The sequence below is a fragment of the Halichoerus grypus genome, chromosome 10, assembly GCF_964656455.1.
Source record: "Halichoerus grypus chromosome 10, mHalGry1.hap1.1, whole genome shotgun sequence".
Taxonomy (NCBI): Eukaryota; Metazoa; Chordata; class Mammalia; order Carnivora; family Phocidae; genus Halichoerus; species Halichoerus grypus.
This window is the reverse complement of record NC_135721.1, coordinates 91,696,222-91,711,351: the sequence shown is the minus strand read 5'-3', so window position 1 is coordinate 91,711,351 and position 15,130 is coordinate 91,696,222. Positions and strand designations below refer to the sequence as shown.

Below are 15,130 nucleotides of genomic sequence, written 5' to 3'. Positions count from 1 at the left end.
AAGAGAATACACATTCTTCTCTAGTGCCCATGGAACATTCTCCAGAATCGATCACATCCTAGGTCACAAATCAGGTCCCAACCGGTACCAAAAGATTGGGATCATTTCCTGCATATTTTCAGACCACAATGCTTTGAAACTAGAACTCAATCACAAAAGGAAAGTCAGAAAGAACTCAAATACATGGAGGCTAAAGAGCATCCTACTAAAGAATGAATGGGTCAACCAGGAAATTAAAGAAGACTTAAAAAAATTCATGGAAACCAATGAAAATGAAAACACAACTGTTCAAAATCTTTGGGATGCAGCAAAGGCAGTCCTAAGAGGAAAGTATATAGCAATACAAGCCTTTCTCAAGAAACAAGAAAGGTCTCAAATACACAACCTAACCCTACACCTAAAGGAGCTGGAAAAAGAACAGCAAATAAAGCCTAAACCCAGCAGGAGAAGAGAAATAATAAAGATCAGAGCAGAAATCAAAGAAATAGAAACCAAAAGAACAGTAGAACAGATCAACGAGACTAGGAGCTGGTTCTTTGAAAGAATTAACAAGATTGATAAGCCCCTGGCCAGACTTATCAAAAAGAAAAGAGAAATGACCCAATCAACAAAATCATGAATGAAAGAGGACAGATCACAACCAACAATGAAGAAACACAAACAATTATAAGAACATATTATGAGCAACTCTGTGCCAGCAAATTAGATAATCTGGAAGAAATGGCTGCATTCCTAGAGATGTATCAACTACCAAAACTGAACCAGGAAGAAATAGAAAACCTGAACAGACCTATAACCACTAAGGAAATTGAAGCAGTCATCAAAAATCTCCCAAGAAACAAAAGCCCAGGGCCAGATGGCTTCCCAGGAGAATTCTACCAAACATTTCAAGAAGAATTAATACCCATTCTTCGGAAACTGTTCCAAAAAATAGAAATGGAAGGAAAACTTCCAAACTCGTTTTATGAGGCCACCATTCCCTTGATCCCCAAACCAGAAAAAGACGCCATCAAAAAGGAGAATTACAGACCAATATCCCTGATGAACAGGGATGCAAAAATTCTCACCAAAATACTAGCCAATAGGATCCAACAGTACATTCAAAGGATTATTCACCACGACCAAGTGGGATTTATCCTTGAGCTGCAAGGTTGGTTCAACATCCACAAATCAACCAACGTGATACAATACATTAACAAAAGAAAGAACAAGAATCATATGATCCTCTCAATAGATGCAGAAAAAGCATTTGACAAAGTACAGCATCCTTTCTTGATCAAAACCCTTCAGAGTATAGGCATAGAGGGTACATACCTCAATATCCTAAAAGCCATCTATGAAAAACCCACAGCGAATATCATTCTCAATGGGGAAAAACTGAGAGCTTTCCCCCTAAGGTCAGGAACGTGGCAGAGATGTCCACTATCACCACTGCTATTCAACATAGTATTAGAAGTCCTAGCCACAGCAATCAGACAACAAAAAGAATTAAAGGCATCCAAATTGGCAAAGAAGAAGTCAAACTCTCACTCTTTGCAGATGATATGATACTTTATGTGAAAACCCAAAACACTCGACCCCAAAACTGCTAGAACTCATACAGGGATTCAGTAAAGTGGCAGGATATAAAATCAATGCACAGAAATCAGTGGCGGGAGCCTGGGTGGCTCAGTCGGTTAAGCAACTGCCTTCGGCTCAGGTCATGATCCGAGGGTCCTGGGATCGAGTCCCACATCGGGCTCCCTGCTCTGCGGGGAGCCTGCTTCTCCCTCTCCCACTCCCCCTGCTTGTGTTCCCTCTCTCGCTGTGTCTCTCTCTGTCAAATAAATAAATAAAATCTTTAAAAAAAAAAGGAAAGAAAAGAAAAGAAATCAGTGGCATTCCTATACACCAACAACAAGACAGAAGAAAGAGAATTTAAGGAGTCAATCCCATTTACAATTGCACCCAAAATCATAAGATACCTAGGAATAAATATAACCAAATAAGCAAAGAATCTGTACTCAGAAAACTATTAAATACTCATGAAAGAAATCGAGGAAGACACAAAAAATGGAAAAACGTTCCATGCTCATGGATTGGAAGAACAAATATTGTGAAGATGTCAATGCTTCCTAGAGCATCTACGCATTCAATGCAATCCCCATCAAAATACCATCCACTTTTTTCAAAGAAATGGAACAAATAATCCTAAAATTTGTGTGGAAACAGAAAAGACCCAGAATAGCCAGAGGAATGTTGAAAAAGAAAAGCAAAGCTGGTGGCATCACAATTCCGGACTTCAAGCTCTATTAAAAAGCTGTCATCATCAAGACAGTATGGTACTGGCATAAAAACAGACACATAGATCAATGGAACAGAATAGAGAGAGCAGAAATGGACCTTCAACTCTATGGTCAACTCATCTTTGACAAAGCAAGAAAGAATGTCCAATGGAAAAAAGACTGTCTCTTCAACAAATGGTGTTGGGAAAATTGGACAGCCACATGCAGAAGAATGAAACTAGACCATTTTCTTACACACACAAAAATAGGCTCAAAATGGTTGAAAGACCTAAATGTGAGACAGGAGTCCATCAAAATCCTAAAGGAGAACACAGGCAGCAACCTCTTCGACCTCAGCTGCAGCAACTTCTTCCTAGAAACATCGCCAAAGGCAAGGGAAGCAAGGGCAAAAATGAATATTGGGACTTCATCAAGATAAAAAGCTTTTGCACAGCAAAAGAAACAGTCAACAAAACCAAAAGACAACCGACAGAATGGGAGAAGATATTTGCAAATGACATATCAGATAAAAGGCTAGTATCCAAAATCTATAAAGAACTCACCAAACTCAACACCCAAAGAACAAAGAATCCAATCAAGAAATGGACAGAAGACATGAACAGACATTTTTCCAAAGAAGACATCCAAATGGCCAACGGACACATGAAAAAGTGCTCAACATCGCTGGGCATCAGGGAAATCCAAATCAAAACCTCAATGAGATATCACCTCACACCAGTCGAGTGGCTAAATTTACAAGTCAGGACAGGACAGATGTTGGCGGGGATGTGGAGAAAGGGGAACCCTCCTACACTGTTGGTGGGAATGCAAGCTGGTGCAGCCACTCTGGAAAACAGTATGGAGGTTCCTCAAAAAGTTGAAAATAGAGCTACCCTATGACCCAGCAATTGCACTACTGGGTATTTATCCCAAAGATACAAATGTAGGGATCCGAAGGGATACATGCATCCCGATGTTTATAGCAGCAATGTCCACAATAGCCAAACTGTGGAAAGAGCCAAGATGTCCATCGACAGATGAATGATTAAAGAAGATGTGGTATATACATACATACATATATATATATATATATATATATATATACACACACACAATGGAATATTATGCAGCCATCAAAAGGAATGAGAGCTTGCTATTTGCAACGACTTGGATGGAATTAGAGGGTGTTATGCTGAGCGAAATAAGTCAATCAAAGAAAGACATGTATCATATGACCTCACTGATATGAGGAATTCTTAATCTCAGGAAACAAACTGAGGGTTGCTGGAGTGGTGGGGGGTGGGAGGGATGGGGTGGCTGGGTGATAGACATTGGGGAAGGTATGGGCTATGGTGAGCGCTGTGAACTGTGCAAGACTGTTGAATCACAGATCTGTACCTCTGAAACAAATAATACAATATATGTTAAAAAAAAAAAAAGAAGAAGATAGCAGGAGGGGAAGAATGAAGGGGGGTGGATCGGAGGGGGAGACGAACCATGAGAGACGATGGCCTCTGAAAAACAATCTGAGGGTTCTAGAGGGGAGGGGGGTGGGAGGATGGGTTAGCCTGGTGATGGGTATTAAAGAGGGCACATTCTGCATGGAGCACTGGGTGTTATACACAAACAGTGAATTGTGGAACACTCACTACATCAAAAACTAATGATGTAATGTATGGTGTTTAACATAACAATAAAAAAATTTAAAAAAAAGAATACAAGCAGTTCTTACAGACTTCCATACTATTAAGGGGAAAAGTAGACAAAAAAATGTCAAGCAAGCCAATAATTGATAAAGAGGGAGAAAGAGAGACAGAGAGAGAATAGAAGCACCAAGAAAACATGATAAATAGAATATACAAAATAAGCCACTGCAAATTTACTAGTAATCTCAGTAACTGTGAATAGGTTAGATGTCCCATTAAAAGACCAATGATGGGTATTAAGGAGGGCACGTACTGCATGGAGCACTGGGTGTTATACGAAAACAATGGATTGTGGATCACCACATCAAAAACCAATGATGTATTGTATGGTGACAAACATAACATAATAAAATCAAAAAAAATAAATAAAAGACAGTCTTTTGATTGGATAAAAGGGGAGGGGGGGGAAAGATAGTGAAATCCAGCTTTGTTTTTTGTAAGAGAAAAACAAGGAGACAAGAGGAAGCTGAAAATATTTTAAGTGTTTAAAAATTAAAAAGCATTCATCAAATGCAACTGATTAATCAGGTATATCAATTACAGTAGTTTGACAAAATATGATATGAACATGTTCAGAAAGTTCTATTTCATGTTGGTAAAGGATCTGCCAAATATACATCAATCCCTTAACCATACAGTTTTAAGTAGAAAGCAAAAGCGATAGAAATACGAGGGGGTCAGCAAAGCCACGTCACCGTGAGAGACAACAACTTGGACAAAGTCCATGGATGAGCCAGAGCCTGCATGCAACACACTCGCGTGACCAGAGAAGGTGGGCTCAGATACCCAGGGTCAGCTACTTGGGGGTGCAGATGATTGTTTTGACAAGGAAGTGAAACACTTGATTTGTGATATAACCTTTTGGGGAAAGGAAGACCCAGGGGAAAGAAGGTAAAAGGCACAATTATTTGCTTCTACCTCACAAATTTCATTATTTTCGTGTGATGTTTGAAAGTAGAAGGATCTCTACAGCACAGAAGGCACTGACCCAGTTTAGGACGTTATGCTATGAATTATGTGGACAGGCATAAAACATGAAGTGGAAGAGATAAGTAGTGCTTTGCAGGAAGAGGTGGCAAGAGCATGATGCAGAGGGGGTTGGTCCTCAGCCAAGCTCAGCAGAAATAGAGCTCTGTCTTCTGTAAGCGAGGTCCAGGAAGTTACAGATGGCAGTGAGGACAAATGGCCCCTGAGCATCTCAAATGAAAGCTGAGATGCGTAAATGGCGACCCAATGACCTTGGCCACATCCGAGTCATCCTCCACCCCCCTCTTCTCTCTCTCTCTCTCTTTCCCTTCTTCTGTCTCCTTCCCCTCCTTTTTCTCTCTGTTTCTTCCATTTCTTCTTTCCTTTCTTCCATTCCTTCCTCTCTCTCTCTGTCCTCCTTCCTTCCTGCTTTCCTTCCCTGCTTCCTTCTTCCTTCCTTCCTTCCTTCCTTCTTCCTTCCTACTGTACAGTTGAATTCTATGGACCAGTTTTCAACCACAGGAGAAGATCAACATCCAAGTCAATGATGACAGACTTCACATAAAAACCCAGCAAAAAGATTTTGGGGGTGGGGTAGGGAAGCAGCTCATGGTGCCGCGGTTTGGGTGCCAGGAGGCTCAGGTGAGGACCTGCGTGTGCAGCCCCGTGAAGAGCATTCTGTCAAGTCAGGCTCCCCGGGGGTGGTTGCCAGCCTCAGGGGTTATCCTGCTGTTTCATTTCTTCACTGCACTTTGCTCACCTTTTCACCACTTACCTGTCCATCATTTCCTCCGCAAAGGATGACCTGGGGGGCCTAGGGAAGCTGTGAAGGGCTAATTGAGGCTTCGAGTTTGCAGGTTTATTATCTGTGCCCTGTCTCCACTTACTGAATATATTTAGAAGTCAGCTGAGAACTTGATATGTTCGTTTGATTCGTGTTAAACTCCATGGCAGGTGAGTCTTGTATTTTAATCTACATGTCTACTACAAATGGACTTTTTATTGAGCAGTATATAACTCTATGAATTGAATTTCTTTGTAAGTGATTCATATTTGAAAGATGTATCTAATATTTGTTATTTTAGTTAGCAGGTAGCAAAAGTCACCAAGAGGAGTTTAAATTTGGCAATTTTGTTCATGGGCTTTTCCTTAATTAGGAAACACTGGCCTCAGGTTTTTCAATATGAAAGAGAAGCCTGTTAAAATTGTGGTGTGTGTGTGTGTGTGTGTGTGTGTGCTGGGAGGCAGCCATGGCTGTTCATATTAAGATAGAATTTCCAAATGTATTTTGTTAGTGACTGGACTGCTAAAAGGATCAGTTTTATTTAACCGTAAGCAATGAATGGTTATCGGAAGTGTCTTGTCCCTTAGCATGACAGCAGGGCACTTTCTCCTCCCTAGGCCCTGTTCTCACCAGGCACGCAGTCTGAGAGGCAGGCCAACTCAAATCAGACCACCTGCTGCCCGGGCCTCCAGGCACAGTGAGATTCGCACAGCCAAGCAATGAGGGATGTGGTCTGCCTGTGCAATTAGCTAAACAAACGGAAAAGGCTTTGCTGACAAAGTGGCGACAAGTGGTCCTATGATAATTACAGAACGGTGTTTCCACATCACACCAATTGGACATGTTTAATCCTGCACCAGGTGCCCCCCATGCAATTAAAACAATGCAGGGAATTAAACGGGCAGAGAGGCATGGGGGAGTAGACTCAGACCAGAAGACAAATCTGGAAGCATTGAGTCCAGCCTGGCTGGGTTCAGCAGCTGGGACACGGGACACAGTGCAGCCCAGTCCCTCGGAATGTCCTTGCCCCGTGGACAGGGCCTCGTCCCAACCTAGGTGCCCTGGACTTAGTGTCACTACCAGTAGATAAAGATGCAGAAATGGGGCAGACAAGGTACTTCTTTAAGCAACTCTTTGAGGAGGGTAACGGTTATGTTTAATGACCATGAATTCAAGTTCTGCCATGTATTTAGAGTTGTTATGAAATGTATTAAAACAAGTTGACAACAAATGCATTCCAGAGTTTATTAGGTTAGGCATGTGACATAAAACACAAAGGACAACAAGCAGGCTACTCGTTGAGGCGGACCTGAGATGCCCCTTGGTTTCTCAGAGTTGTAAGGCCGACGCAGCGGCCAAGCCTGTCCTCCCCGCCCTGGGAAACAGTTGTGCCCAGGACAGAAAGAAGCCCTACAGAGAAATCCCACAATGGCAGAATTAGTGGACCACATTTCAAATCCACAGATTTAAAAATACTTACATTCTCATCTAGCGCTCGTGCAGTGATGATTCACATTTACAGTCGCATCAAGTATCACAAAACAAGGCCTTGTGAATGACCTAATTCAAGCTTCAGCCAAATATGTGTAAAGTACCCAGCCTGGAAGAACGGTGGGCAAAATGTACAGAAAGGAAATGCTTGCCCCCTTGCAGATAAGAGGAACAATGTAAGACAGAATTTCCAGAGTTTCTTCCTAAAATAGATGGGCATGATCTCCGAGAACAGGTCAAAACACAATTCATTTTTTTTTTTAAGCACTTCAGTGAGTATTAGTTTTGGGAATCTGGAACGGAATATGGTATTTGATTATAGAATACATGGAGAATTTTGATTATCAGCTTCTTTTTTTTTTTTTTTTTTTTTGGTTGACAAACACCACAAACCACACAGACATAGCAGTAGGTTTTGCAGCAGATAGGGACAGATGTTTTCAGGGATCATATCTCAGATTCCCATGCTAAATCTATTGTTTAAGGTGATGGAAATATGGAGGGGACATTACACCATTTTGCAGCTGCTAGAAAGCCATGCTTTCCTGTTTTCCTGATTCAGACAATGGAGAAGCTAAGGAGAAAAATAATAGGAAAAGGCTGTCCTATATTTGCTTTTAAAAACTGCATTATTTTGAATGTAGTACATTTTTTAGGTCAAATCTTGCCTCTGTTCTCTTAGTTTTCACAGGAATATTTGTGGGAAAGAGGGCTGGAATAAAATTAGCTAATGATCACGTCCATATTCTCCAAAGGTTTTTCGGTGATAAAACTCCAGGTCCTATCAGGATGTGTTCAAACAGGGGCTCCTGAATGGAACGTAAGAATAGCAACACGCACGTGTGCGTTTCAGGGAGAGAGATTAATTTCCAACTTAGTTCTTCCTATACTATGTACATAAACACGTTTGCATACGTGTTTAACTTTTTATTCCACCTTTTTGCCTAATCACAGGGAGGGTGTTAGCCTGCATCCCTCCTGTCCTTAAGAAGAAACCCACTTGAGTCACTCACTTTATGCTGCCCGGAAAACACCATGCGGCTGTGTAGCACCAGATATCACGGTTATGATAATCAGGCGTGTGGGTGAACCAAAGGGACACCAGCCACAGTGTTGAGCAGCGGTGGGTGCACCCTACAAAAAGCCCCACCGGGTCCACCACTCTCAAAGCATTTTCGGATAACTGCCGCACCTTTGCTTTATACACTCCTCAGATTCTGGGGTGGGGCTTGCTCTGCATCATGTGTGCAAATGAACAAAAGCAAAGAGCAGGGAGCATCCCTGAAATTCAGGAAGGGGCATAGTGGGCTGCATCCTCCCCTTCAATGATCCGCCTTAGAGGGAGGGGACGGGACGGAGTGGGTTTGTTCTGAATACAGTTTTTCTAAGTGCATCCTAGAATTATTGAAGTATGGGAAATTCTATTTGGACAAAAGTCTCCATTGTCTTAGAGCTCGCTGCCAAGTGAAGCTGTCTCGCTTTCCCCATCACCCTGGCCATTCTGCTGCTCGGCAGCTCAGGGACAGAACGGTGCCTGGTATGCCCCTGCCCAGCCCAGGGACACAGTTGCAACAAATGCATTCCAGAGTGCACCCACCGCTGCTCAACCTCAACTGAGGTCTTTAAAAAGCAAAAGTTCCAAATACTGTGCTAAGTCCTCCAAAACCTTCATCTTTCCTTACACCCACTCCTTCAGTTACCCATTTCCTTAAAAAAAAAAAAAAAAACCTGAAATATAGCATCTACATTTCAAAAATATCTAAAATATATTTATTTAACTCTGAGGGCCATGCACCTGGCAGCTCCTCGTGCCCCAGGTGTCCGCCTCTGGGACAGATGTGTTTCTAAGGCAAAACCAGAAACAGTAGGGCACCCTGGTTCTGAGAGGCAGGTTTTGGAATCCCTAGAAGAAAACACACTCTCATTCTGTTCTACAAGGTGACAGCAACAAGCCTGCAGATGACCTGAGGTCTCCCGGTGCTAGTCAGGCAGTTTTTAACAGCTCTGACCGTTGGTGAATCCCTGAGCTGCTTTCCAGTGACCCAGGCAGAATTGCGTGGGGAGAGAGTACTCTCCACCACTACATAGAGAAGGGAAACCTTTGCAAGCGAGCATTTAAAAATAAATTAAAATTGCTTTGAGTGGTTTTTGTGGTTGCAAAAGATTTGAGCTATTCTCTTTTTCTCTCTCCCTCCCATCTCCCCCACTTTTTTTAAGAAATAGAGAAAAATGTGACAAACGTTCTTCAAGCAGAAAGGGGACAGCGTCCTGCCTGCCCGGTCCCTTTCTTGCAAGCGACAGCCACAAGTCAGGATCGTGTTCTCAAGAAGCAATACCAGCTGTGAGCTAGGTTAAGATGCCTTACGATGCCAGCTTTCAAAACTCAGCAGCTCATCCCCCTCACACAGCCTTAATAATCAGAATGAGAGACTTCTCAGGGCTCCGTCCATCTACGATCAGAGCATTTAAATCCAGAACAGCACGCAGGGAAGGCAGGTGGCATGGGAGGTGTCTCGGGGCTGCATTCACCCAGAGACGAGATGTCTCCAGCTTTTATCCTTGTGCGCGTTCACCTCATCAATAGTCAGTGTGCGTTAACGCAAGTGCATTTAGATGGATTGATTCAAGTATTTGTGGAACAAACCCCAGGTTTCTCTCTCAAGCTCTTTGGAGTACGTGCTTTCAAAAACGCTTTCAACTCACTTTATACTTCTCCCACACTTTCCAGACTTCACTTGCAAATAAACCCAAGACTATTAGAGACACTAAGAACTAGGAAATGCAATTTCTAAACTTCCAGCATCCTTGCTACCTAAACAGATCAATGTACTCTGGTCTTTCTGCAGGACTCCAACTATAAAGCTCAGCAGGGCTTGTGATGGAAAAATGCATGAACGCAAATGTAAAGAAATGTTTCTAGTCCTGAATATGTTCCTTTTGACCAAAAAAAAAAAAAAAAAAAAGCTTCTTACGTAATTAAACAATTGATTTAGTCTCTGTTCTACCAAGAGGAACGAAACATTCCAATCCTAATTAGCATTAGCAGACCTCCTTTTCTTCTTAGATGATTCCAGTGAGCAGAGAAGCAGTTCAAAAGGAGCCCCATTAGCACCTGACTTGTAAGCCCTTGATCCAGAATCAGCGGCAGACATGAAATCAGTCACATTTGAATTTGACAAGATAAGTGAGTGAGAATTGTTAATATTCACAAAATTTCCGAAATGACATCCCAATCCATTGCTTCCACTTCAAGAATACCACACACACGTAGAAAATACCTGTATATTCCAAGTGGCCAGGCTTTTAAGAATGTTTACAACTGTTTGCTAAGATTCCAGTCCAGTCTTTTGGAAGGATGTGGCCCCCCCCTCCCCTCCGACGGGGTGCGTAAAGCTCTGAGGATGGTGGTAGCCGATTGTCAGTGTCTCTGGGGCCGTCTCACCTTCAGCAGTCCGTCCCCGGCGTCGGACTACGGAAAACAACCAGGACAGCATTGGAAGCTGCTGTGACCTACCGAGCACATCTAGACCCCAGGAGAGGCCCACGTGCTCTATGTCCCCGGCAGGGCGACAGCCCTTAGTGAGTGCCCCTGGGCTGACAGCCTGGACAACACCTGCCCCTTGTACTCCGCCTGCTTTGTGTGCCGGTCCTTGCCCTCCCACCTCCCCGCAACTGCCCACCCTCCCACCCCCTCTGGGTGACCTGAGGCCTCCTTTACCTGTACTGATTCTCCAAAGCCCTGCTCTCAGCTCGCTCTGGAGCCCAGGAGTAGCTGTCAGCTGCGTTCTGGGGCTTTTTCTCCTTCTCCTTCTCTCTCTTTGCTCTCCGCTTGCGGTAGACCAGTAGCCCTAGAGCCAGAGCCAGTAAGAGTAAGATGGCCACCACGGTGCCCAGGATGTAGAACAACAGCAGCTTTTGTCCGTCGGTGCCCTCATCGCTTTGTTTGGCGGTGAAATCCTCCTCTGTATTCTCCCCATGGCCAGGGGTGACCATGGGGTGATGGGTGCTGGGCTCCATCCAGACACCAGGGGGCCCACTGGGAGCTGGCATGTGGGGTGCGGCCAGGGTGACGGGGGCGTTGAGTGGGAGGGAGGGTCCCTTTGCGGTGGGTGCCTCCTTGGAGGTGCCCTCAGGGTCCCTGGTGGGCCTGGACATTGTGGCAGAATGCACGAGTTTCCCCTCTCTATCTCCTGCATCCTCCCCCTGGGGAGGCCCAGACAGCGGGGCCAGGGACGTGGGGCCCAAGGTGCACGAGACCCCGTCCGGGCCCAGCTCCCAGCCCGGCAGGCAGCCGCAGCGGAAGGACCCCTGCGTGTTGAGGCACAAGCTGTCACAAAGGCCGTTCTCCGTGTCCGCACACTCGTCCACGTCCTGGCACTCGGTGCCTTCTGCCCCGGCCAGAACATAGCCCTTCTCGCAGGAGCAGTAGAAGGAGCCGTCAGTGTTGGTGCACTCCTGGGCGCAGGGCGAGCGGCCCGGGACACACTCGTCCACATCCTGACAGGGCCCCTCCCCGGGGCCGCTGGGCTCGTAGCCCACCCAGCACTCACAGCGGAAGCCCCCAGGGGTGTTGACACAGGCCTGCGGGCAGGGGGAGTCCTGGCACTCATCCATGTCCACGCAGTCCCGCTGACTTGAGTCCAGCTGGTAGCCCTGGGGGCAGCGGCATGTGTAGTTCTTCCCGTGGGGTGCCGGGACACAGGTGGCTGCCCCCCGGCACGGGCTGGAGCTGCAAGGGTCCCGGGAGGCACAGGTCACCAGGTCGTCGAGCAGCCGGAAGCCCGGCCGGCAGCCGCAGCGGAAGGAGCCATCGCCCCCCTCGAAGCAGTCCTGCTGGCAGCCCCCGTTGTTGAAGCTGCACCCATACTGGGGGCTGACGCAGAGGGGGCCCGAGCTGCCCCAGTCGAACACATCGGGGGCCTTCTCCCTGCACATGAAGTAATCCTCCTGACCGGCTTCCCCAGCCCCACAGACCACGGTAGCCGCAGAGCCGAAGGGCACGGCCTCCAGGGAAGAGCTGGTGGCATTGAACGGGGTCGTGTAGTTCACCCGGCCTGGGCCCCCCAGAGCCAGAGGCTGGCACATGCCTTTGAAACTGAACTTGCACACGAAGCCCTCGATGTTGCTTCCCGGAGAGCCCGGGCTCCCGCAGGGGCCCTCGGACCACTTGGGGAGGTGGCTGGCATGGGATGGCTGGGACAGATAGAGCAGCAAGGACACACAGCGCCTGGAGATGCAAGAGTTCCTGAGCTCCTTGTTCCAGTTGGTGTAAAGCGTGTCCTCCCCACCGCCCACCCAGCTGAAGCCTTTCAGCGGCAGGCTGGGTTCCAAGCACTTGGCCTTCTCACGCTGGAGCCCGATCCAGAACTTGCCCATCCGAGCTGCCAGGGGCGCCTCCGACTCCAGGAGCTGGGTGAGGGCTCGCTGGGTGTGCCGGGCCTCCTCCTCACTCCTCACTGTGGCCAGGTTGCCGCCGTTCCTGCTGCAGTGAAGCTGGGCCTCGGCCGCACTCAGCTTGCCCCAGTGCGCGGTGTAGCAGGCCCTGCCCGCGCACACTGCGGCCTCCCTGTGAGCGCCGGCCCCCGCCCGGGGCTGGCCCAGAAGCAGCCTCAGCAGCAGCAGCAGCGGCAGCCCGGCGCAGGTGGCCATCGTGGCCCCGTGTCCCTCCCGGCGGGAGGCTGGTGGCCCTGCCGTGACAGCCGCAGGCGCAGCTGAGCTCCGAGGAGAACCGAGGGCTCAGACGCAGACGCTCTGGCCCAGGGAGGAACACAAAGACTGAGGGCTTTCACATCCCCCTGACCCAAGGCGCATCCTGTACTGTTGTACTTCTTACTTCTTACCGGATACTGGGGCTTCCTGCAGTGAATAGTGTTCTGACTCCTGTCGCCTTCATCACGGTTTTGTTGTTCATAGAAGAGGTCAGACAGCTGCGTTGGGTCTCTGGCTAATCTCTGGGGAAATGTAGTAGCGTGCGGGGCAGGCAGTTCCAGCTCAGAGACGCCCGCCGCTTTATTTGGGCTCCCTTGTCTTTCCCATCTGCAGGACGAACTTAAATGGCATGCTACAGAGTGAGTGGAGACTTTGGGGGACTAGGAACTTGAAAAAGCTCACTTAGTAACCCATAATAAAATTCCACTTTGGTTTGCAAACAATCAGAAGGAAAAAAAAAAATTCTCAGACTTGAGACATGAGGCCACGGATGGTTATAATTTTCAGCCTTTTTTAGAAGCAAACTGGATTTTTCTTCTGCCTATCTCATGTTCCCTTTGGCTTTGGAAGTCTTTTTTCTTTTATCCCCTCATCGTGAACTTTAAATAGATGGGCAGTTTTTAAATAGGAACTGGGCCGTGGGAATGACGGATTGTCTAACACAATGCCAAGCTCCTAAAGAGCATTAAACCAAATGGGATGAAATTTGGCAGTTTTCAGGGTTTCACAGTGCAAATACTGTGTTGTGAGGTGGCAGTGTCACAAAAAGCATCAGAAAGAAAAGAGGAAAATGTTTCTGGCCTCACGGCCCTGGACTTGCATTCCCGACTCCCCCGGCTCAGGGTTAGCAGGAAGGGCCGGAGTTCTGAGAATCCCGGCCACAGCAGGCCCCTTCCTCCCAGCAGCTCATCAAAGGCCCTTGAAGCAAAGGGTGCTTTTCCTGAAGTCGCAGATGTGTTAGTCATCAGAGCTGTCTTCCTCCAGAAGTAGACCCTGAGACACAGATTTGAGACAAGTCATTTATTCGAGAGGAGAAGTCAGACAGGAATGGGGGAAACCAACAGAGGGTACATGAGTGCGCCTTAACACTGAGGCTCCTGGAGCATGGTCCCGAGGGAACACTCTCAGTTTTCTGAGCCAAGGAGACGGGGCTGTGGCAGCTCTCTTCCAGCTACCCTCCTCATTGGAAGCGGCAAATTCTTGACACTCTGGGCTGACAGTGAGAACCTAGTTCACCAGAAGGAACACGCAGGAGGAGAATGGCCGGCAGCTACCAAGGGGCTATGGGCATGGCACCCGTGTCTGCTACATCGGCCCTCCACAGAGATTTGAGTTAGGGTGTCATGGGGGTTATGAACTCACTGGCTTTCAGCCTCCCCAAGGCATAAGGTGCCCATCTCAGACTCTAGTTGGAGACCCTTCAGAGGTGTCCTTTATGTTCTTCTCATTTTAATAAGATATTTGAGATAGTCCAGGAATCCTCTCTCAGAACCCCTAGGATCCCCCTGTGCTCTTTGGTGCCATCTATCCACCCACTCACCTCTCCATCCATCCATCCATCCACCCATCCATCCATCCACCCATCCATCCATCCATCTATTCATCTATCCACTCATCCATCTAACCACCCACTCACCTCTCCATCCATCCACCCATCCATCCATCCATCCACCCATCCACCCATCCATCCATCCATCCATCCATCCATTCACCCAACCATCTCTCCACCCACTCACCTATCTATCCATGCATTTATCCATTCATCAAGCCAGTCAATCAGCCAGCGAGCCAGACAGTCAATGTTATTTAAGTCTCTACCATGCACTGGGCTAGGTACTGGGATTAAAGGAGGGAACTCCTGCCTTCATGACTCTTGAAGTCTGTTAGAGTGGACAGATTTGAACATGTTGGACAGTTGTAGCTATGATAGATACCACAGAGAGAAGTTGAGGGTGTCAGCAGAGGTACTGCCCTGGTTGGGACATGAGCAGTAGGACTGGCTCCTCTGATGGAGAATGTCAACAAAGCTGGAACCTAAAGGAGGAATAGTTAAGAGGGGGAATGATTTCCATATGGGGGAACAGCACAGACAGAGGCCCTGTGGTGTGAGGGTTGTGACCTTTATAAGGGTGTGAAGGACAGACCATGAGACTGGAGCCTGAAAAATGGGAGGGAAGACCCAGGGAAAGAGGAGCTCTGTGAGCCCAAAC

At 47.0% G+C, this 15,130-nt stretch overlaps 1 protein-coding gene across 1 annotated transcript; it reads right to left on the bottom strand.

Moving 5' to 3' along the window:
* Nucleotides 1–6,951: 6,951 nt before the first annotated feature.
* Nucleotides 6,952–13,871, bottom strand: CD93 (CD93 molecule). Its single transcript, XM_036086204.2, has 2 exons — nucleotides 10,930–13,871; nucleotides 6,952–10,680 (listed from the first exon to the last, which is right to left on the bottom strand). Exons 1-2 carry the CDS (start codon nucleotides 12,858–12,860, stop codon nucleotides 10,656–10,658), a joined length of 1,956 nt encoding a protein of 651 aa, XP_035942097.1. The 5' UTR covers nucleotides 12,861–13,871; the 3' UTR covers nucleotides 6,952–10,655.
* Nucleotides 13,872–15,130: the final 1,259 nt, after the last annotated feature.

Excerpts from the sequence above, each read along its gene's own strand:
- CD93 (XM_036086204.2), bottom strand. The coding sequence starts at position 12,860 with ATGGCCACCTGCGCCGGGCTGCCGCTGCTGCTGCTGCTGAGGCTGCTT. Across the intron at positions 10,681-10,929 it reads GCTTTGGAGAATCAGTACAG|TCCGACGCCGGGGACGGACT; the intron begins GTAAAGGAGGCC and ends TGTTTTCCGTAG.